Source organism: Dermochelys coriacea, chromosome 2 (genome assembly GCF_009764565.3).
Source record: "Dermochelys coriacea isolate rDerCor1 chromosome 2, rDerCor1.pri.v4, whole genome shotgun sequence".
In the NCBI taxonomy this organism is placed as follows: Eukaryota; Metazoa; Chordata; order Testudines; family Dermochelyidae; genus Dermochelys; species Dermochelys coriacea.
The window spans coordinates 78,332,963-78,357,774 of record NC_050069.1 but is presented as its reverse complement, the minus strand read 5'-3'; the positions used below and the strand labels follow the sequence as shown (position 1 = coordinate 78,357,774).

Sequence of the window (24,812 nt, the reverse complement as noted above, 5' to 3'; positions counted from 1 at the left end):
CTTGGGTGCTTGATGTTTACTGGTGGCATGGTTGGGAGATTAGGTGGTGCTGGGGGAGTAGGTAGAGCTTACATAAAGCCTCCTATGAAGAGATGTCAATGGCTCTATTAAAAAAAGAATCCAGTTGATCACAAGCGTAGAGTGACAATTAAGGTTACAAGATAAAGTGCCAAATTAAAAGAAATAACTTCCAATTCTATGGGGCACACCTTTCCACGTGCAATTAATTTTGGCCATAAATTTACTGCAGAAATAAATGACAGTATTTAGATCACAATTTGACTGTACCCTGAAAACAGGTAATTAGATGGCCAAAAGCCATTTGCATGGATGAGAGATAGACAAGTGGAAGCATCACAAGAGGTGGTCAGACACAGCTGCACAAGTCTGGAGAGGCAGCCTAAGAAGATGGAGTGGTCCACCTTGACTTCAGTACTGCTGTCAACAAAGAACGAGAAGAGTGACAGTTTTCATCAGATAAACTCAGAGGTTGCTGATTCTATGGATGAGAGCATTTTCCATGCTATGACAAGAATGAAATCCATACTGAATATGAAAAGGATATTATCATGCAAGAGAGAAGGAAAGTCTACTTTCTCACACATATTAAGACCACATACAGTACAACACATATTCAAACACAACATAAAACAGAACATGAAATATGGAGGGGAATAGGCCATTTACAATAAAGTAATTGTAATCAGTGGATCAGCGACGCAAAATGTGATCCAAGTTATTTTACAGAAGAGAATGCAGCAGACTAATCTCCACAGGCAAAGTTCATGTTTGTGTGGGTTACTTATTCTCTTACTATTTATTAAGTAAACAATCAGAATCAGCAGCTTTGAAGTCATACAGCACTTGATAAGCAGCCTAATTTGAGGGGACTGGGTATAAAAATCCCAAATCCCATCAGTTTCTAGTTGCTGACACTGAGACTCTCAGACTGCAGGCAGAATGGCCTTTCGTTCTTTGCTCCTTGTTTTCTTAGCTGGACTGGTGTTTTTCTCTGAAGCCGCACCACTGGTAAGTGTTTTGGTATTGAGGTGGCCTTTCACATGTGATTGATGTAACCTACCTCATTTTTCTTTTTTAAAATGATGAGAATTGGAATAAGTTAAAGACAAATTAGCCTATTTTATTACATTTATTTTAATTGTATATTGTGTGTTGACCCTGCACTCTCCTACCACTTTTCTCATTTCTACAAAAAAAGTGCTTCCCCCTTTGCTGTAGTTATTTATGTTGATGAAGCAGTAGATAGGCTGTAATAGGAGGTAGCACCTGCTATCAGGATAATTTCAACAGCCAATAAAAAGGACTCTCTCTCCCAAATACGGTTTCAGCCTTGGGAGGCTGTGGAGAAGCAACTCCTCCCCTCACAAGACATCAAAGCCATCATCAGCTGATCATCTCCTCAACGGGCAGTATTGGTTGGGTGGACATGTGACATGAGAATTCACCTCCCAGCAGTCCTGCCAACTGCTGCTACTGACTCACCAGCTAATTCCTTCTGTAATGGCTCTTGCTCCAACCTCAGGAGAGAAGGGAAATGAAGTGGTGCTTTGTCTCTTCTCTACCCACTCTTCCTTTATTGCTCCAGGTCTCCCCATCACCATTCTGTAGTTGGAGTGGATTGCCATATCTACTGCTCTGAAAGAGGCCTGGGACCAAGTCTAGGGCCCCGTTTCCCCTCTTCTCACTTCTGGTGGCACTCATGTGGCTCTGAAAAATGTGGGAGATCCACACACTGTGTAGCCTTTTGATCTCCCCCAGTAGCATTGCCCTTGTACTCCCACTCCACTCAACAGGGCCACTTCTGATGTTTGGGGAAGCTAGTCCATATGATTTTGGTGTGGGGAAAAACAGATTTTTGCTTATCCTGTCTTCCACACCCTGACAAAGCTTCTGAGATGGTAGCTAAGAAACTCCTTTATCCATAGAAGTTGACAACTCCTGCTACAATCTGCCCCACTGATGACATCAGAAACCTCAGCAGGCAGGAGGCTCTTCATACTAGAAATCGGTGGGGAAGAGTGGGAAAGGAGTGAGAAAGTCAATCAGGGCCACCGAGTTTATTCCGGTTTGTTAGTTTAATAGAGGAGCTTTTCTCAGGCTATGTGGCAGGATCTCCAGAGGTGAGGTAGATTGTCATAGGTACCCAGAAGGGATTACAGGTGAGGGAAGGGGTCACACAGTTTATTTTATTACAATTTTTGAATAAGAACTTCTCTTTTAATAAAAAAAATCAAACTGAAATCTGATTTTTGAAACCAATAATGGTTAAGCAGACTCGCTAGTTATCACTAACCAGCAGCTACCATAGAGTTCTAAGGGGTGTTTTTACTGAAGGGGTTATGAGAGGAGCATGGTCCTGTTTTATCCTCATTCCCTTTGGGGTTGCTGGCTTCTCAGGGAGGAAGCAGTCACAGATCTAACAAGCACATGGAATATAATTGTTGTAGGCTTTGTGCAGGGGAAGCTTCTTATACCTTTCTCAACTGTGCACTCTTGCCCAAGGGCTGACCACAGTCTGGCCCATAATGGGGTTATGATAGCGAGACAGAGGACATATGCACAGCTTGCCAAGCTGACAGTTGAACGAAGGGAGGAATAGGATAATGTGACCACCGGGAAGCCTCTCCTGACCAACAGAGCTCTCCTCCAGCCCCCACACTAAAACAAGGAGATCAGATTGCTGGATTCCAAACCATCACCACTCCCCGTTTCCAGGATTAAACTTTTATTCGGTCATCTGTGGCTTGGTTGTGCCAGTTAGCAATAACTCTGCACTGGATGCTAGTCAGAACTGCATCACCCCAGAGGGAGTGCTGAGAGGCATTCTGTCTCTGAAGACAGGTTCGCAGTGCACCCCTTTGTAGGGTGCAGCATATGCTCTCTCCCTGTGATCCTGCAGGCAAAATTTTTGTATTATACAGTAAACTTATGTACGTGGTATTTGAAAATATGTGATATCTTCTCATTCTAAAAAATGAAATTTCTAAGGGGCATGCTTTATCATGGCCCATCACTCCTATATAATTTGTCATACAAGAATTACATCTCTCTTTTCCCTACACGCAGGGGTCTCATGATTCCAAGCACCCTCTTATTGTGAAAATTCTAGATTCAGTCAGAGGAAGTCCAGCTTCCAGTGTACCAATTAAATTATATAAAAAGGCTGATGATGGGACCTGGCAGCTCTTAAGTTCAGGGTAAGTCATATAATATAATGAGAAGGGGATGAGGGAGGCACTGAAAGAGGCCAACGATTAGAAAACCCATTTTACATGCATTCATCTTAAAAACATATGTATAATGTCATTAGTTACAATCTGAGAAGTAATAAGTAATTTATGCCTACACCAAATATTTACTCTGTGGGGGGGGACTCTTCTACTAAGTAAATTATAGCTGCAAAGCTAGCAGACTGGCTCCTAAATGGTTTGAAAAAATTGTAAACACAAGGGAGGTAACTCACAGGCAGCATGAAATGTGGTATAGAAAACTATTCTTCCATCAATTGCTGTTTGACTCTTCCCTCTTCATGATACTTCACTTTATGGCTACAAGAAGCACATCAATTCTTAGTATGAAGTCCACCTCTGCTCTGCAGAGAATGAAAGCCCACCAATTTCTACATAATATAATATGGTATAGTCAGAAGACTAATCTGTTTGAAGTTGAAAATTCTAGTTAAGAATTCTGGCTGCACTGGAGCACAAAAATATTGTTTCAAGATATCGGTATTATAGCAACTTCCAGGAGAAAGTCTAGGGAAACCATTATCCTCTGTCAAGTAGTCTACAATAGTCTGGATCATTTCAGAAAGTGGATAGTGAAAGTCGCCACACTGCAGGAATCCACCACTAATGGGATCCCAGCCTCACACCAATAATGAGCCTAGAACATAAATGTATGCAAGTTCTCCAACATTATTACACAAAGGAATTCTTATAGTGGTGGTGCTCCAAGTATTATAACAAAGGTGCCAATACATTGTTTAAAGAGTTAGTCTCTGACAAACCTAATGGCCCAGGGCTGCATATGATCACATTGAGTAGGGGTGAGGGAATGGAAAATCCAGCCCTATGCTTTCCCATTTAAACCAAAATGTGCCATCATACCAGAGAAGGAAGCAAGAGCACATGGTAAACAGTTTAAAGCATATGCTGCCACTTGAGGTATGTATACTTATTCCTAAAAAACATATTGACTCTACTAGTAGTATACACAATACAGTGCAATGGGATGTGTGGGCAGGTGTGTGTGCAAACATTGTGTGGGTATATGTGCAGGGGGGAGAGTTGGATGCTCTAGGGTCAGTTTCTGAGGGTATTTAAAAAAACCTGAGATCTGATGCAAAGAACATGCAGTGTATTTTTATTCCATCTATTTGGCAGAGATGATAATGCAGAGCCCAGTAAATAGTTGAACTTCATTAGAGGCAGAGAAATTACTTTCACACTCACTTCAGTGTGGTAATGGAATTTTATCAAGGGATTCTCAGAAGCCCACTTGAGCCCATCACTGTACTTTTAGCTAAAAGAGTTATCAGGGTATAGATGAGAAAGTCTGTTAAGTAAGCGGGGAGTTGCTTGAAAGTGATCAATGTAGGAGAATAAAATGTTTGTCTTTTTTTTCTATCAATCAGGAAAAATTCTAAGAACAGGCTAGAAAGCATATGGCATCTGTGATTTAACAAGTTCCTGGATGGTTTATCATTAAGTGCTGAATTTCCTTGCCTTATACTAAAACAAATGAGGGACTTGAATGTGTCAGTTGATGTACTGTTAGCGTTTACCATTTACTGAAATGAAGAAATGCAACAGACACATTTAGAGACTGAGTCTCAGCATTCAGAATTTTAAACAATGGATGGAGATTAGTGAAACACGAATATAAAATATGAGTGTCATACTATCCACCGATATCTGATCACTAATTCCCACACTATAGGACTGATTAAGTGGAAATAGAGTGTTTTTAAGAGGAGCTACGTTAAGCCAGGAGACAAAATTCAATACAGACTCCACATCAGCTAGCATTTAAAGTTCTGCAGTTTCTAGACAATACTAATGTCCTGATAGGTTTGTTTAAATTAGTCTATCTGCTTGTGAAGGTCAGAAACTCAATGGACTAAAGATTTCACAAGACTATACTCTTGGTCAAACCTATGACAGCCTCAGTGTAATTCAAATAATTCTTATAAATAAACCAGAACAAAGTACTCTCCTAAAAAGAAAAAATTAGGAACGTTATGTGAAATATTAATAAATATTAGGGTAAATAACCACTAGTTTAAAGGGGTTTATTAAAACATCATGGGAGTTATGCACTCTTAGGCCAGCAGTGAGTTTTTTTTGTGTCCCCTGCTGGCTCTGAAGTAACATTTAAACAACTCTGGACTCAGCCTGACAGCCTTATCAGAAGACAGCGAACACCCATGCCAGGTTTCTTTTGGCTTACCTCCAATCTTTGCGGCAGTAACAATAAAGAAGCTTCTACAGCCCAGACATACTTTGTGGTATGCATGGGAGATCTAGATGCAAGGACAGACTTTGTGAAGCCTCCACAGTACAGAAAGGAACAAGTTATTTCAGACGACCAGTCAGCATTTTCCCAGATGTCTACAGAATGTCATTGTAGTTCAATGCTATATATTGCTTCTTTCTTTCAGACATCTGAACATGAAATAAATATATACTATCTTGCTCTCATGCAGAAAAACCAATGAATATGGTGAGATCCATGAGCTTACAACCGAGAAACAATTTGTAACAGGGTTATACAAGATTGAGTTTGACACAGTCACTTACTGGAAGGGACTTGGCCTTAACCCATTCCATGAACTTGCTGATGTGAGTATTCATTATACTTCTATTTCACATTTAAAAAGAGGACCTATAATTGCAAAGAACAAGGCTGTGTTAACTATAGAGGGTTTAATTAATAACTGTGTCCATTTACTGCTCTCCAGTTTCAAAGACTTTGCCATGAACTAACACCTTCTGGTTCACTGAGCAGTTCAAATTTGCAAACTCAGAGCTCCACAGGAATTTCCACACACCAAATACCCCAGAACTAGCCTCCCATTTGCTCTCAGCAGGCTCCTAGACTTGTTTCTCATCTAGGGACTTCCCCCCACACCTCACTTCTGCAGCTACCCAGTGGCCCTTCCTAGATCTTTGGGGCAATTGTGGGGGAAGAACAACAGGGCTATTTCTCCCTCAGTCTAGTGAGGAAGAGGAGGGTTCCATATTTTCCTTGGCCCGTCACTAATGCTTTTGTTAGTGATGTTTGCCACACAGTGGTACTAGTACAGCAGCTTCATATGCAATTGATTTTATTTAGATTTTTAAAGAAAAGTTGATTCAATGCTCTACCTGCATGCAACACAGTTATTTAAAGTCTATAGAATTATAAAATGGTTTAATATCAACAATATTCCAAGCTAAGTCCTTTTTCAGTTCATTCTCCCCCACCCCACTCACAACCAAGAAATCCTGAAGAAATTCATCAGTTTTTGAAACTGCTCTGAAAATCTCCAGCCTCAAGCTCTGTTGCTTCGAGGTTTGGAGGAGAGGATGTTAAGGTCCAGAATGGAGGACCCTCCACTGAAAATACTTTGCCAGCAGCCAACAGACAAACAGCTTGGAGCTATCAGTTTGACCATCCCAAATTAATTTCTCCTGCTGGGTACAATATGAAGAGGGAAACAATCCCTTAGCTCAGGAGTAGCCAACCTGAGCCTGAGAAGGAGCCAGAATTTACCAATGTACATTGCCAAAGAGCCACAGTAATATGTCAGCAGTCACCCACCACATATCAGCTCCCTTAATTGTTCATTTTCCCATTCCTAAATGCTCAGGTGGTTTACATACTGCACACAGCAGAAAGATGACAAACTTTTTTTTTAAATAAAGAACAGGAGTACTTGTGGCACCTTAGAGACTAAGGTTTCAGAGTAGCAGCCGTGTTAGTCTGTATTCGCAAAAAGAAAAGGAGTACTTGTGGCACCTTAGAGACTAACAAATTTATTAGAGCATAAGCTTTCGTGAGCTACAGCTCACTTCATCGGATGCATTTGGTGGAAAAAACAGAGGAGAGATTTATATACACACACACAGAGAACATGAAACAATGGGTTTATCATACACACTGTAAGGAGAGTGATCACTTAAGATAAGCCATCACCAACAGCAGGGGGGGGAAAGGAGGAAAACCTTTCATGGTGACAAGCAGGTAGGCTAATTCCAGCAGTTAACAAGAATATCAGAGGAACAGTGGGGGGTGGGGTGGGAGGGAGAAATACCATGGGGAAATAGTTTTACTTTGTGTAATGACTCATCCATTCCCAGTCTCTATTCATCCATTCCCAGTCTCTGTCAGATTGACAGAGCCAGAAGAGTACCCAGAAGTCACCTACTACAGGACAGGCCCAACAAAGAAAACAACAGAACGCCACTAGCCATCACCTTCAGCCCCCAACTAAAACCTCTCCAACGCATCATCAAGGATCTACAACCTATCCTGAAGGACGAGCCATCGCTCTCTCAGATCTTGGGAGACAGACCAGTCCTTGCTTACAGACAGCCCCCCAATCTGAAGCAAATACTCACCAGCAACCACACACCACACAACAGAACCACTAACCCAGGAACCTATCCTTGCAACAAAGCCCGTTGCCAACTCTGTCCACATATCTATTCAGGGGATACCATCATAGGGCCTAATCACATCAGCGACACTATCAGAGGCTCGTTCACCTGCGCATCTACCAATGTGATATATGCCATCATGTGCCAGCAATGCCCCTCTGCCATGTACATTGGCCAAACTGGACAGTCTCTACGTAAAAGAATGAATGGACACAAATCAGACGTCAAGAATTATAACATTCAAAAACCAGTTGGAGAACACTTCAATCTCTCTGGTCACTCGATCACAGACCTAAGAGTGGCTATACTTCAACAAAAAAGCTTCAGAAACAGACTCCAACGAGAGACTGCTGAATTGGAATTAATTTGCAAACTGGATACAATTAATTTAGGCTTGAATAGAGACTGGGAATGGATGAGTCATTACACAAAGTAAAACTATTTCCCCATGGTATTTCTCCCTCCCACCCCACCCCCCACTGTTCCTCTGATATTCTTGTTAACTGCTGGAATTAGCCTACCTGCTTGTCACCATGAAAGGTTTTCCTCCTTTCCCCCCCCTGCTGTTGGTGATGGCTTATCTTAAGTGATCACTCTCCTTACAGTGTGTATGATAAACCCATTGTTTCATGTTCTCTGTGTGTGTGTGTATATAAATCTCTCCTCTGTTTTTTCCACCAAATGCATCCGATGAAGTGAGCTGTAGCTCACGAAAGCTTATGCTCTAATAAATTTGTTAGTCTCTAAGGTGCCACAAGTACTCCTTTTCTTAGAGACTAACAAATTTATTAGAGCATAAGCTTTCATGGGCTTCATCCCACTTCATTGTATGCATAGAATGGAACATATAGTAAGAAGATATATATTATACACCCACCCACCCACCCACACAAGGTGGAATTTGCCATACAAACTGTAAGAGGCTAATTAATTAAGATGAGCTATCAGCAGCAGGAGAAAAAAAAATCTTTTGTAGTGATAATCAAGATGGCCCATTTAGACACTACTGTGCTAATAAACGATGGTCACATAACCACCACCCTATACTGGAAACCTATTGACCGCAATATTTACCTACATGCCTCCAGCTTCCATCCAGGGCACACCACATGATCCATTGTCTACAGCCAAGCTCTAAGATACAACCGCATTTGCTCCAATCCCTCAGACAAACACCTACAAGATCTCTATCAAGCATTCTTAAAAATACAATACCCACCTGCTGAAGTGAAAAAACAGATTGACAGAGCCAGAAGGGTACCCAGAAATCACCTACTACAGGACAGGCCCAACAAAGAAAATAACAGAACGCCAACTAAAACCTCTCCAGCGCATCAACAAAGATTTACAACCTCTCCTGAAAAATAATCCCTCACTCTCACAGATCTTGGGAAACAGACCAGTCCTCGCTTACAGACAGCCCCCCAACCTGAAGCAAATACTCACCAGCAACCACACACTACACAACAAAAACACTAACCCAGGAACTATCCTTGCAACAAAGCCCAATGCAAACTCTGTCGACATATTTCTTCAAGTGATACCATCATAGGATCTAATCACATTAGCCACGCCACGCTCATTCACCTGCACATCTACCTATGTGATATATGCCATCATGTGCCAGCAATGTCCCTCTGCCATGTACATTGGCCAAACTGAACAGTCTCTACACAAAAGAATAAATGGACACAAATCTGACATCAGGAATCATAACATTCAAAAACCGGTAGGAGAACACTTCAACCTCTCTGGTCATTCAGTAACCGTCTTAAAGATGGTAATTTTACAACAGAAAAGCTTCAAAAACAGACTCCAACGAGAAACTGTTGAGCTTGAATTAATATGCAAACTAGATACCGTTAACTTGGGTTTGAATAGATACTGGGAGTGGCTGGGTAATTACACATATTGAATCTATTTCCCTATGTTAAGTATCCTCACACCTTCTTGTCAACTGTCTAAATGGGCCATCTTGATTATCACTACAAAAGTTTTTTTCCTCCTGCTGATAATAGCTCATCTTAATTAATTAGCCTCTTACAATTTGTATGGCAACTTCCACCTTCCGTGTGTGTGTGTGTGTGTGTGTGTGTGTGTGTGTGTGTGTTCCATTCTATGCATCCGATGAAGTGAGCTGTAGCTCACGAAAGCTTATGCTCAAATAAATTTGTTAGTCTCTAAGGTGCCACAAGTACTCCTTTTCTTTTTCCCCTAACAGTGTTATACATTGAATGGAACACAACACAAAAGAACCATTAACACAGACATGTAATGGTCATCTGTTACCCTGTAATGGGCTTATCTTTCCGCTGTTGGTGTTTCATTTTCCCCTCTTCAGCTAGTGGTCTGCAGTCTCCCTGGTTGATGGAGTAATCTGAGGGTTAACCATCCTGCCAAATCTCAGTAAAAATTCTCTCATTTTCAAGTAACAAAGTAGCTCTCTCCAGGCTTGGTAATCTTCAACTGCCCTCCATTGTCTCAATAACCCTTTTTTCTTGACAGCACCAGGATACACACTTACAGTAATGGTGTGGACAATTCCTGTGCCCTAACCCATACCCTTACCCAAGGACATGAGGCTGTGTGAGGGGAAAGAGGTTGCTTCCATTTTCTGTTGAACCTCCTTCTGAAGCGTCCCTAAATAAGTACAAAAGTGTCAACTCCGGCCACACTCCCACACCTCCACTGCATTGCTCCAGGCCTCTTCTTTTGTCAGTTTACCCCCTCCAGGGTTTCTTTCTTTCCACAAATCTTTACTCACTAGCATAGTTTTTCTGACTAATCCTTCTCCAGGATTCCTCTCCCTCCTACCTAAAGACATGCATCCATACACCCTTCCCCGCCATGTCTCACTGAGCCCAGATTTCATATGATATAGTTCTATAATCACCTTTTTTCAATTACACGGTTAGCCCCAATAACAGAAGGGCCAGCATGCTGTGTTACATAACCTTAGAGTCTGCTGAGAGCAAAGAGCACAAACATTAGTCCCTCGTAGGGTTCACAAATGGTCAACAATACTTCATGATCAAAAAGCACAAACGCTGTCTCTGTACTGTAACAACATTGATTTATAAGGTTTTGCACATATTTTACTAGCTTTATATAATTTACAAAATGTAAAAACAGTGACAGAAAATTGTCATCAAAACATTAGACAACAATATGTATGCTTCCAAAATTTAAACCTGAGGTTAAATCTACACAATAGTTTTGAGGCACAGCTTGTTATTTGGGAACTGGGAAGTAATGAAGAGGATAACTTGATAAATTGGATGCAAACACACTATTTTTCAATTCAGCCAGATTTAATAAACAAAGAATACAAGCCATAATTACAGGATGAGGCACTCTGCCTTGGGAAACTGATCTAAAAAGGGCTGGAGGGGCATGGTGGAGGATTAGCTGAACATAAGCTCCCAGTGCAATACAGAGGCCAAAAGGGCTAATGAGATCCTTAGATGTATAAACAAGGGAATCTTGAGGAGCAGAGAGGGTATATTAACTCTACACTTGGCACTGGTGCAATGCTACTGAAATACGGTGCCACACTTCAAGAAGGATATTGGTAAGTTAAAAAGGATTCACAGAAGAGCCATAATTAAAGGATTGTAAAATGTATCTTATAGGGATAGACGTATGAATCTCAATCTATTTAGCCTATCAAAGACAAGATTTAAGGGGTGAGTCAATCATAGTCCACAAATACCTACAGGGGGCGGGGGGAGGGGAAATAGAGGGCTCTTCAAATTCATCAGATAAAGTTATAACAAGATCCAGTGACTGGAAGCTGAAGCTACACAAATTTAGACAAGAAATAAGGAGCAAGTTTTTAAAACAGTGAGAGCAAGTTGTTCCAATGGTTAGTTACCAAGGGTTGTGGTGGATTCTCCATCACTGGAGAGATTTAAATTAAGATTGGACTTTTTTCTAACAAAATTTGCCCTAGTTCAAGCTGGAATTAATGTGGGTAAATTCTACGGCTTGTGATATGCAAGTGGTCAGATAAGATGATCACAATGGTCTCTTCTGGCTTTAAAAATGTGCAACTATGTTTCAAGCTCTCAAGTGTTTTTTTTTCTCTCTCTTCTCCAGGTGGTATTCACTGCTAATGATTCTGGTCATCGTCATTATACTATTGCTGCTCTCCTCAGTCCCTTTTCTTACTCAACTACAGCTGTTGTTAGTGAACCAAAGGAATTCAGAACTACACATTAACCATGCAAATTGTCCTACATTGGTCAATTTAAGATTTGTAGATTGATTTCCTGTAATGAATGATTCTGCTTTTTGGCTGCAATAATCAATACTTATTACTCACATAACATTTTTCATCTTCAAACACTAACTCAAAAGCAAACTGATATGCAATGGATTTTTATTTTGTGAATGTATTAACTCTGGTAAAGTCAATAAATGTTTCTTCTTAAAAAGGTTTTCAATTACTTCTTAAAAAAAAAATTCCGGTTCAGAAGAAACACTATCTTAGGTTTGTAAAAAAACTATACTGAAACTCCATTTACTGAAAGTAAACTGAAATCTTCCATATGGCCGATAACCCATAGTCCTTATCACAAAGGACTGTGAGCAAAATAGATCTGCAATGCAAAAAAGTCTCAAACACAAAATTATGGAACAAGACACATTTACTGAATTATCTTCATCAGTACATTGTTTATTTTGGCCCAGACCTATCAAAAGAGGCAATAACATGGAGCCCCTGCACAGTGTCCCACTGATTTCCCAGTTCTGCAGTTATGCCTACAAAAGACAAAATCAGCCTACAAATGATGACAAGGTTGTATGGCATTCAGGAATAGCTAACATTTATATAATTAAACAGCAAATGCATATTATAAATAAGAAAAACAGTATACAGGTATAAACAACGAGGAGTACTTGTGGCACCTTAGAGACTAAAATTTATTTGGGCATAAGCTTTTGTGGGCTCAAACCAGATATCGTCCTTCTCTTCCTTTTGCATGTCATTTAGAACCCAAGTGCTAATGCAGAAATCATTACCTATGTTTGTACAGTACATATAAACTTGGCCACAGTTGTGATGGGGGCTCCAGCTATTACTGTAATATTAATAATTAAAATAAATGAATGACAGATGAGCAGGGGGGAAAACCACTGACACATGAGGACCTCTGTCTGCTCCCAGGTTTAATAATTCCAAGCTTGGGTGAACTCTCTTGATACTGGGTTATTTTCCTGCTACTTATAACTGTTTAGAATATTTCTAGGACAGATGTGCTATTTTATGCTAAGATCAAGAAACTTGTTAGTTAGAATCCAATCAATATAGTATCTTTGAACAACCATACTTTATTTTTTTCCAAGTACTTTCAGATCTAAACACATGAAAAGTGTTATAAGAGCTAAGTATTACTAAATTGTTGTATTTCACTCCAAACATTTCAGCAGGAGATCAAATCTGTTAATTAGCTGAGGTACAACATTTTTAGATTTTGTAATAGTTTTAACAATGTATTGTAATACAACAGCACCTAGACACATCAGAAGTCAGGCTCAGGGCTGCATTATGCTGGGCAAAATTTAAAGAGTAGATCCTACCACAAATAATTCTCATCCTATGCTGTCAATTTTAAAAAGTTAAATTTTTTAAAAATTTAACATGCTATGAAAACATGTTTCAATTTTATCTGTAAAAGGTTTCTACAGGATCAGTTCTTATCAAATAAGAAATTTCCTATCCCGTCAAGCTGTGAGGTCAATGTGGGAGTAATACTGTACCAGAGACTTCAACTAATGCTTATTTTTTCTAAATAAAATACATTGAAGGAGCAAACTTCCACAGAATACAGTGCCTAGAAGGAAAAAAATTAGACAACCATAGAGTCTTTAGAACATTATATTTCAAAAAAGACAATGATAAAAAAGTACAAACATTTTCATGAACAAAACAAAAATAAAAGTATGATAGTACATAGGAAATTGCCAGCAATTGTTTCAGTGCAGTTTTCAATAAGCTTGCCTCAGATACCTCTAAAAATAAAATCTTAAGTACACTTCTTCTTGCTGATATGCAATGTGTCCTTTTAAATTTTTATAACTGGCTTGTTTGTAATCAACTATAAGACTAATATATTATTTTAAACAGAAGAGTACAAAAATAGACCTGAAAGATCTAAGAATAAACATTTTGCATTCATTTGTCAATATATTCTTGGTTTCAAGGAGACTATTAAATTTTATATTTTTCTCATTGTAATTTAAAATATGGCAGATGGGAAGGAAATGTAGATGAAAAATATCCGTTAGTGTTCTGACTGTACTTGAGACACTTATTATTTTTATAAGATTTCTACTTCTTAATTTGTAAAACCCCTTCAGAATCTTCAAAATATTTTTTCTATATGTCGTGTCCTCTATTGAGGAACAGTCAAATTTGCTGTCTGTCAGAAACCAAAAAGCCAGCATGATATTCTTTTCTCTTTTACTACAATTAAGCATATGTTATCAAAAGGAATGTGCATAGCTCTCAGCTCCACACTTCATTTCTTTTGTTTGAAGGCACTGTTTATGTTAAAGTCTGCTACAGAACAGTACTGGGTTCAGACAGAGTGTACACACATTATTTTGGTGTAATATCAATAAGAAGATGGCAGCCTGTAAAACTTCCTGATACTAAAAAGGTACCTATCTGGCAAAAGTGGTTGGTAAACATCTTTCTTAACGTAAGCTGTATCAATTTGGGACATAAGAAGTTCGGGGCATGTTAAATTATACACAGTTGTGACTATGTATTAAATCACAACATTTTCTCTCTCTTAGACAGTACATGATCAATCAACACTTTGCAAAGTTCCAGGACTTTGGCTGATGCCTATTCATGTGCATTTTTTTAAATGCACCAGGAGATATTAAAACACCCAAATCAAACATTAATTTCACTGGATGGCTTCCACATGCATAACTGAGAAATGACACGTCAATAAAAGCGTGCTAGGGAAACAAGGCACAAACCTAAACTACCAAAAAGATGCATCATAAGCAAAGGTGCTAAAATTGATGGTACTGAATACCAGAAAACACTTCAAAATGAAGTCAGACATTTAAAAGTTATTCCTTTTAGCAATCCTGAAGAAATGCGTTCAGCTAATGTGACATATGGATACAAGACCAAATTTACTTTGAGAATATAGCTGCTTATTTAGTATACTAATTACTGAGTTCACATCTACCCATCTGCCTCTCAAAATATTCAGTATGCTCAATTACAGAAATATATTAAGTAGTAATACAAAAACTCAAGCATGCTTGTTTTAAGGGTTTGTTCAGTTCATGTTAATTTTTTGTTATTTTTCCTGTACATTAAATAATTTCTATAGCATACTATATTGACTAGATTTAAAGATCATTCCAATACAATATGAACTATCTCCTACAGCCTGCTTTCAACTATGTCAATCAAATCAGTAATTACCACCTTTCTGCAAATTATTGGAATGTCTACAAGCGTACTCACAACTTTCATTAAAAAAAATGACCAGGGGCACAACTTGCTGCTGGAATGGGCATAAAAGAAAAAGTGCTAACAGCAAACAAACACACACACATCTGCATCCCACCATCTGCTGTGGTAAATCCAGGAGGCACACAAGTAGGCAGTGAGTTTAGATTGGTGTTTCTTGTCAGCACTCTTGCAGAAACACTATAAAATAAATAATTTATCAACAGACTGTTTTTTATTCTTCAGGGGAGCAGAAGAAAGTCTTCGGTTACTAAATCACTGAATGATTGTGACCGTCAACAAAATAATCTCTTAGATAATCTTGGTCAACATTTAACTGATTTGTGTTGCATTAACAGAGAAAATACATGGTTCAGACTACTTCCTTACATCATATTACCTATGGATGTATAAAAATATTAGGCAAAGATAGTGTTTCTGAATGGGATGCTATTAGATAGCATAACAATATAGACAAAGCAAAAGGAAATTAAGATTTATGATGAATAAAAACAGAGGCTAGATATTCATGCATTTAATACCACAAAAATAGACAATTATCTGGGATCTATCCTGGTCAGTTCTGAGTACCCTTAATTTCACTGCAAGTCATGGAGTTGAGGGTGCTTAGCACTTTACAGGAAGTTCTCAGCATGACACAGGATATCACATGTCACAGCAAGTCACAGACCCTTAATATCTATGCTGATTAATATATTATGGGGGAGATTTTCAAAAGCACTCAGCACTGGCTTAATTCTGGTCCCATTGATCCTACCATAATCAATATAGCAGTTAGGCCAACACTGTGCTTTTAAAAATCCTACCCTATAAGGGTTAGGAATATATTTTGCTATCAGTTCTTTAAAAAATTAACTTTTACATTTGTCTTCCAATGAAGATACATTTTTGGCTCTTCTGATTCTTGAGGAATAAAAGTGCTCTTTACTAGGAATAAAAAAGAAGATACTACCAAACTACAATACACAGACTTGAACACACTGTTTTAGGCATAAAATCCCTGACATTGACACTAGTTGCACATATGGAGACAAAGTAAGAGTTCCTGTATATCATGATATGCAACAACCTTAAGATTTTTCTAAAATGCACATGCAATATGCATAAACTATGATTTAGATGGCAAGCAGGGAATCATAGGATTTTACCAGTAATAAGTAAAATTAAAAGCTTTCTTCCTATCAAGCTTACATGTTAAATTAATTCTTCTATACAGATATGCAGCAGGCCTAAAGCTCAAAACTCGTATAACAGTTTACAGTCACAGCTGGCCATCAATTATTGATAGTTCCATCATTTCATACAAGGTATAAACTTTGTTTAAAACACAAATATTTACATTTGTTCTTTCATGCTACTGAACACAGAATGAAAACAGTAATATACCTAAATACATACTGAAGCATAATTTACCATATTTAAAAAGCTATTTGAGCTCATTAATTTACATCACATATTTACAAAATGCATTTTAAAAAGGAAACAAAAAGCATTCATTTAAATTACGTTTTTTAACTATAAAAATTTCCTGGGAGAAAAGGCCTCTCTCTTGGCTTCCAAACAAGCTACAGATCTCTTTTCTGCAGTATATATAGTGGAGTTGCTTAAGATAGAGAATATGGTGAAACAAGGCTTGAATATTTAGTAGTTCCATGCTGTAAACATTGAGTAGTAGCTGCTGGCATTTCTTTTCATAATAGAATGCATGGTAACACATGCAGTCATTTTTCTTCTCTTTCCAAATATCTTTCATCTAATAGTCAAAAAGACCCAATTTAAGATCTTTTAATGTCTTTAATTTGTATTTTCCAGTGTTACAAGTTTGAACTCCAGGAGTATAGCTTGCAACTCCACTTCCATCAATAGTCTCTAACAGGAGCTAGCTCTGGTATGAGGTTTACAGTTATATTTTTATAAAATCTACTGACGAGTATTTTAGGAGTATATATTAAATTGTTCAACCCATCAATGTACTGACGCTCTCTGGAATACCTCAGGAGTTTATACCTGTAGGGTAAGGAGAAAAGGAATGAGGAAAAAGGTTTGTAAAGAAACATGTTAAATTGGTAGCAACTGTATTATTGTAATTAACGACAGATCATCATTTATTTTGAAACCCTTATTTTACAAAAACTCACTCTGGGAGCACTTTGTTTATACTAATTACAAACATCAGCTTTAAATGCATGATTTTTTGCAGTTTTATAAATTAGATGGACATTCAAGTACTGTTCATATTCTTAGACAAACTACATTGAGTAACTAAACAGCCAACATATGATTGTGATTAATGCATATTAGTATTTGTGGTCCCAAATTAGGAATGCAAGTGCAACTAGACACCCGCAGCTGGCCCATGCCAGCCAACTTGGGTGGGGCTCAGGCTGGGGGGCCGTTTAATAGTGGTGTAGACCTTCCAGCTTGGGCTGCAGCCTGAGCTTTGGGACTCTCTCATTTTGCAGAGTTCTAGAGCCAAATCGTAGATGTCTAAACTGCGATTTAACAGCCCTGGAGCCTGAGCCCCATAATCTTGAATCAGCTGGCTTGACTCAGCCACAGGTTTTTAATTGTAGTGTAGACATACCCTCAGCTCCCCAGGCAGTGCTGCCTCACTATGAAGCATGGCCAAGCCAGTAGTGCCACAGGGAGCCTTTTAAACACTGATGCTCTAACTAGCATACAGCCACCACGTAACTTCAAAGGAGCAGTGACAGCAAGTGCCAACTAACCGACCAAAGACAACTCCTGATACATGGGTTCAGTTTCTCTCATGACATTGACTCAATAAAATGAACAGAATCATAACATGAAATTAGTTTTAGAGAGAGTGATTGCTTGGATTATTTAATGCCACAAGAGCCCCAACTAATAGTGACATGGGCTGTTTACTTAGATTTATGTATGGTCTATAATCATATATATTAATCATTATCCTAGTTTAATTACAACCTAGTATCTTGAAGTGTTCCTTATGCACAAAATGTCAATGATTTTTAATATGAAATACTTGGAGTGTTATTTCATTGTTCAGATTATTAGGGATGATAAAAGTTGACACAGTGTGCTAAATTTCTTAAATAACCCATTTTAAATTAATTTTAACTCACTATTCAACAGATGTATTTGTACATTCTCCTAAAAAATAATTCAGTACTGAGAGAAAGTATAGAAATGTTGGTAAGGATACACAGTATTTTTCATACATAAGAGGTGGGAAATCAATCACTGTTATGTGCAAAAACCTCAGCTCAGCCTTAAGTATGGAGCCATAATTAGTGTTTCCATAATAAATCATGGAAAGCTCTTTATGTATATACTCTCCAGAAGTTTAAAAACCACATCTCTTGTACTTCCATCTATACAAATACGTTCATGTTACTGATCACTGAGAGACATTGTCAATTTAATCAGGCTTTTGCCAGCAATTGTTTTAAGCTATTATAAGAAAGATTTCAGACTATGATAGCAAAAAGGTTAGAGGAGAATATTTTCTTTTCAGTTTACTTTCTTTGTTCACTGTACTTTGTGAAGTCAGCTTTGTTGTTTCCCTTATGTGGTCAGTATCCCCTGTTGTGTGAGTACCACACATTAACACTGGGTTGGTGGGGAGTGGGACAAAAACTAAAAACAAAACAAATAAAAACAGGAAAATGTTATTGTAAAACCACAGAAATCAGCAGGACCTCCCACAGTAGCTATCTCACCTGAGTTTAGCAATTTTAAATAAACTACATTTGAAGTTTCTATGTCCCTTGAAATATGGAATGTATCAAAATAAGTCTGGACAGCATCTTAAAAAAGGCTCACAGAAGTTTATTAATAGTTCTATTTTATTGTGTGTTTGTGAGAGAATATGCTCCAGATAAAATCTTCTGTATTCCTTAGGTTTTAACGTTTGAACACATTGCCCTTTTTCTTACCGTCCTAGAAATTGGACTTCACCTCTGTGATGATGAGGAATGGACTTGTACTTCCCTAGGTCTCCCTCTGGTCTTGTTACATTGTATCCAGCATAATGAACCCTACAGTACAATAGTTAAAGATAAGTATATGAACAAAAATGAATTTATAAAAAAAGTAGTGACTTGCAGCAAAAGTGAAACAAATTGCATTAGTGTTCGGATTTTAAGCCAACTGTTCCATTTGCTAACAACTTTTCCACTAAAAGATATGACCTTTGCTTTACTGTTTTTAATTTTTAATTTAAACAAACAGTGCAATATATACAGTGACAAATAGCAACCAGGCCCCTGTCCCAAGCAAAGTAAGAGATGCAGAGTGGGAGCATATGAAAATGATGAGGGCTATAAGAGTAGAAACATGAAATATACTTTTGTTACATAAGACTGCTCCTTTTAGAACTACATACAGGTGAGTCGCATCATACGCACATTTAACTTACGCCAATTCAACTATACATACATGCTCGGCAAAAAAAATAAAATAAAAACAAGATACCTGTAAATAGTGCGGGCGATTCCGCCCACCATTCCACTCAATGAGCGTATGCCCTGGAGTTAGCATGAGCTGGGAGATTTGAATCTGCTGTTCCCTGAGTCAGTCTCAGTTCCTAAGTGCCTCTCATAGTGTGAGCATCTCGCCGCGCTGAGTGTGATTCTAGTGTTTAAAGATACTGTACGTATTTTTCGTACAACATGGCCCCTAAACACAAGCCAACTACTTCATCTGGTGCTCAACCAAAGAAACAGCAATCTGGTCCGACGCTGGAGGAAAAACTGACTGTGTTGGACTTACTGAGAGATGGTATGTCGGTCTCCAATGTGGCGCATAAATATGGCCACAACGAATCTAGCATCCATGCCATCAAGATTCGAGAGAGAGAAATTCATCAAGCCGTGGCATCAAGTGCTCCAAAACTGCTAAGGTGACAAACCAGGTGCATGATAAGACTTTAGTGAAGACTGAAAAGGCATTAAAATTATGGCTGGAAGACATGAACCATAAACGTGTGCCTATCGATAGCAAAAGGTTGCAAGAAAAGGCTCTTAGCCTCTATGCATTGTTCAAACCTCCTGCCAAACAGGGACAGCCTTCTGATGAGAAGAAATTCAAAGCCAGCCAAGGTTGGCTTAACAGTTTTAGGAACCGCTTCAACCTCAAAAACGTGCAGACTACTGGTGAAGCTGCATCTGCCAATGAAGAGGCAGCAAAAGCGTACCCCGAACAATTAAAGAAAATCATAGAAGAAAAGGGCTATCTTCCGGAACAAGTTTTTAATGCTGACAAGACTGGGCTCTTCTGGAAAAAAAATGCCCAACTGCACTTACACTTTGAAATCAGAAAGACAAGCCCAATTTGCTGAAGTGTTCCAAGCAGCGAAACACCTGAATGATTTAATTTCTGAATACGATTCCTCTATGGAACGAAGCCTCAAAATCACACGTAGTATTATGGACGATCTGAGACTGTATCAAGAAATGTTTGAGCAGCTCAAGAGACAACAGCCACAGTTGCCAATCACCACGTTTTTCAAAGAAGAACAACCAGCAGCAGATGAGCCTATGCAATCAACTTCTCAATCTGAACCAGAGCCAACCACTTCGTCTACGACTCGCTCTCCATCACCCAAGCTCTCCGTCACCTTTGTCTCCTGGATTGACATCAAGCCCTGACAAACCCCTGAAATTACCCCTGTAATTAAAAATACAGTACTGTAAAATTATATTTTGCATATGTACTCTATTATATACTGTACATTACTGTATACATTATACATATTACTGTACAGGTTGTATACACAACCATGTACAGTATACTGTACTTTATGGGCAATTTAAGGGATTTTCAAGGGTAATTTTGACTATACACGATTTTAGCCTTACGCGCTGACTTTAGAACCTAAACCCCACGTAAGATGCGACTCCACTGTACCTGTTACATAAATTTTCATATAATTTAATCATAAAAATTAACAAATTAACAGAACTAACTTTTTACAAGTTTGTTTACTGTGAGCATTTAATGGTGTTTTTATATTGTCAATTTCACGGTTCTGTTGATGGTCAACTACAACTCTGTGTCATAGAATAGCATGATGTCACTCATACACTGCTCTTGGATATGGAAGCAACTTATGTGCAAACTTTTCCCCAGACATTGTAAGAAGGTTTTTAGTAGCAACAGCAGCAGGAAAGCTGGGGGGGAAAAAAACACATCCACAGAAAAAAAGGGGAGAGAAGCACAAATATGCTTGGTGTTATTCCTATTGTAACATTCATGCCTAATAGGGAGACATCTCTTTAAGAGACCCGGGAGGCAGGGGTGGAAGGAAGGAATGGTGTCTGGGTCATTGTTGCTAGGCAGATGTACAATCAGCATTCATGTCCAGAACTTTATGGAACTTGGTGTGATAGTTTTGGGCATGCCTAATAAGCTTCCTGTAGCTGGACTAAATCTCCATTGAGTCAGGGCAAGTAGTCAAGGTAGCTGTGTGGTGGCTGGAAGAAGCTCAGCCATAGGAACAGAAAGCAAGCTGTTTTCCCCTAACTCTAAAGCATATTTCAGCAGGCTAGTGATATTGTTAACTTTCCAACAGGGAAGTACCAGCAGTGTTAGTTATAGGAGAAATTTGGAAGGAAAACTTTATTTTTTTAATTGTATACCTTGAATGTTATTTTAGTCAAATTGTCTTAACTGGCATGGTTCACAAACTCTTTTCTCATTTAAATGTGTTGACAGGGAAAGAGTCATATATATTTTCCTATTGCACTGCTTTTGACTTATGAGACTATATGGCGCATATAGTTGATGAACAAGGACTGTAACCAAGACTCAAGTGAACTCAACCTAAGCTTTTGAATCTCTCAGGTACATCTCACTGTCTTTCTGTGGGGCTAATCTTTCAGATTTAATTTTTGTATATATATATTTATGTATAACTATGAAGATAATGCATGTGGATTATGAAGTAATCTTGTCATTTAGTAGAAATTAAGATATTATTTCTTTATCATTATATTTTTTATAAAGTTGATACTAAAGAATTAAACTAATTTCTCCTCTTCTTTTTGGACTTGATTGTGTGGGGGAGAGGTTGACCATGTGCAAACCTTGCTGAAAATCCTCAAGGAATGAATTCTGGGGTCTCCATGTGCTTTTCTATAGGAGTTGTGTTGAAGCACTAGGAAAGGGGCAATACATTCTAGCCCACCCAAAGGTTACACTACTAGGCCCACCCAAAAGAGCCTTTTAAATATCAACAAACCAAGCAGAAAACCCTTCATATATATTTATTTAAAATTTCAGAACATATTTAAGGGGGGCTATATCAGAAACATGATTTTGAAATCTGAACACTTTAAATGGAACAATGCTAATTAGATTTTTTTATTAGTTCTTTTTTAAAATAGCTAATATCGTAATCTGGCTCCCCTCAGCACACATTGTACATCCACCTTGGGGGAGATATTCAAAGGTAGAAAATGCAAGTAGGTATCCAAATTCTATTGAAAGTCGATGGCACTTCTGAAAGTCTGCCCCCTGGAGTTTAAGCTTTTCAGGGCAGAGACTGTCTTTCTAAAGCACATAGTCAGTGCAATAATAATGAATACACACCTTTTAATTTAATACAACAAAAAACACACTATAAAGAGTCAAACACCTGCTAACTCAAATAAGCCTCTTAGATATTTTAATAGCGAAAAAATTTGAACATCACTGTTCAGGAACTCATGTCTTACACAATGTACTATAAACACTCACCTATTCCAAAGGTCGTCATCTTCTCCTCCCCATCCCCAGAAAGCATTTGGAAATCCATTGATCTTTTTGAATTGTTCCACTGTCAATCCACTTACACCACCAAAGAACTCATTGTATGGAAGGCTGAAAATGATAGCAAGTAAGTTTTATTCTATTGATTGAATTTAAGGAAATAAAAATCCTGTTTGAACAACTGCTTCCATATGTTGCGGGAAAAAGAAATCTAATGTATTTGTAGATGTTCAATATACTTATTAGGAAAAATGCTTTACAGATCTTTTATAATGAAAGTTGGTATTAGCAAAGAATGTGGAAACTAAATATTTGTAATATGGACTTTCATTTGTGGAACAGACAACAGCAGGGAAGTATCCCATGAAATAGCAGCTTAACCCAGGCTTCAGGTAGCTGGTTTTTGAAAAAAGACTGACTTACAGCTGAAGGGATTGTAAAACAAAGCTTTCAAAATATGATATTTTGACACTATTGAGTTGAAAAAGTTCTCTTCACCTGAGTCAGCAGTAAAAGCTCTGATATGTCAGTAACATTTCCAGTCCATTAATGTATTCTACAAAACAGGTAAAACTGAAAAAAAAAAAAATCAAGCAGTTTAACACCTTATGTTTCCCAGAAGTGGGAAAACTATGGCCCGCGGGATTCGCCTGTCCTGCCCCCGAGCTCCTGGCCCAGGAGGCTTGCCCTTGGCCCCGCTCCCGCTGTTCCCTCTCCCCTGCAGCCTCAGCACGCCACACCGCTGGCACAATGCTCTGGGCGGCCGGGCAGCGCAGTTGCAGAGCCACGGCCTGACCCGGTACTCTGGGCAGCACAGCTGTAGCGCCATCAGCCACCGGTGCTCCAGGCAGCATGGTAAGGGGGCAGAGGGGGTTGGGATAGGGGAGATTGGATGGGGCACAGGTCCCGGGGGGGCAGTCAGGAAGGAGAAGGGGAATTGGATGGGGCAGCAGGGGGCAGTCAGGGGACAGGGAGAAGGGGTGGTTGGATGGGGCAGAGGTCCCGTGGGGCAAGTCAGGAATGAGAGGGGGTTTGGATGGGGCGGCAGGGGGCAGTCAGGGTGGGGAGTCCGGGGGTGGTCAGGGGACAGGGGGTGGTGGATGGGGCAGGAGTCCCAGGGGAGCCGTCAGGGGGTGAGAAGCGGGGTGGGCATCGGATAGGAGGTGGGGGCCAGGCCATGCCTGGCTATTTGGGGAGACACAGCCTAGCCTAACTGGCCCTCCATACAATTTTGGAAAACCCATGTGACCCACAGACCAAAAAGTTTGCCCGACCCTCAATTAGCCTATTCTGGAGTATTTTTAAAAATAATGGAAATTCCTCCCTTGTTTCAGTTTTTGGAGAGCACAGCTAATCACGTTCAAGATTATTTTAATCCTTTTTGCACCAAGAGACTATTTTTCTTGACAATAAATGCATGTTGACTACCATTACCCAAGTGTTAAGTAATGAGCAGCTGCCCAACCTAGGGCTACATAGCTAAAATTACTACTGTCAGTCACTCTTTAAATTTTAGTTGTAATTTCCTGATTCCAAACACTGTATGCACAGTGAAAGATCATTAGCATGGATGTTCCCTTTAGTTGCTGCCTCTTACAGTTACTGGACCAGACAGATCATCCCACCTCCCACAAGCTATCACAGAGGGAGGAATCTTCTGAGGATCCTCTTTCAAAAATGTCTGACAATTTCATCCCAACCAGAATAGCTGGGTTTGCTCCCCAAGTGGCTCCTCCAAACATGGATCCCTAAGGAGATGAGGACCATCTGCAAGGAGGCTTGGCACCTCTGCACAGAACTCCACTGGAATTGTGCTAACAAGGCTTCCTTCTACCCATAGCTGCCTCTGGATGCTGTGAGAGAGGGAGCTGCTTGATGGAGAAGATAATACAGCACTACTTTTATTATAG

General features: G+C 39.1%; 2 protein-coding genes across 6 annotated transcripts in view; one reads left to right on the top strand and one right to left on the bottom strand.

Moving 5' to 3' along the window:
• The first annotated feature begins 872 nt into the window (after positions 1-872).
• On the top strand, positions 873-12,112 carry LOC119851589 (transthyretin-like). Its single transcript, XM_038391664.2, has 4 exons — positions 873-1,029; positions 3,088-3,218; positions 5,729-5,864; positions 11,763-12,112. The coding sequence occupies exons 1-4, from the start codon at positions 961-963 to the stop codon at positions 11,883-11,885; spliced, it is 459 nt and encodes a 152-aa protein (XP_038247592.1). The 5' UTR covers positions 873-960; the 3' UTR covers positions 11,886-12,112.
• A 1,418-nt stretch (positions 12,113-13,530) lies between these two features.
• B4GALT6 (beta-1,4-galactosyltransferase 6) overlaps positions 13,531-24,812 on the bottom strand; it is a 42,071-nt gene continuing 30,789 nt past the window's right edge. For 3 of the 5 annotated variants that reach the window (XM_038393264.2, XM_043507932.1, XM_043507936.1), the window contains exons 7-9: positions 22,891-23,013; positions 19,089-19,190; positions 13,531-17,175 (exon numbers count right to left, since the gene is read on the bottom strand). In XM_038393264.2, the coding sequence (XP_038249192.1) occupies positions 17,028-17,175; positions 19,089-19,190; positions 22,891-23,013 (373 nt within the window). In that variant the 3' untranslated portion in view covers positions 13,531-17,027. The remainder of the gene's footprint in view (positions 17,176-19,088; positions 19,191-22,890; positions 23,014-24,812) is intronic. The other 2 variants (XM_043507933.1, XM_043507935.1) reach the window with 1 other exon arrangement.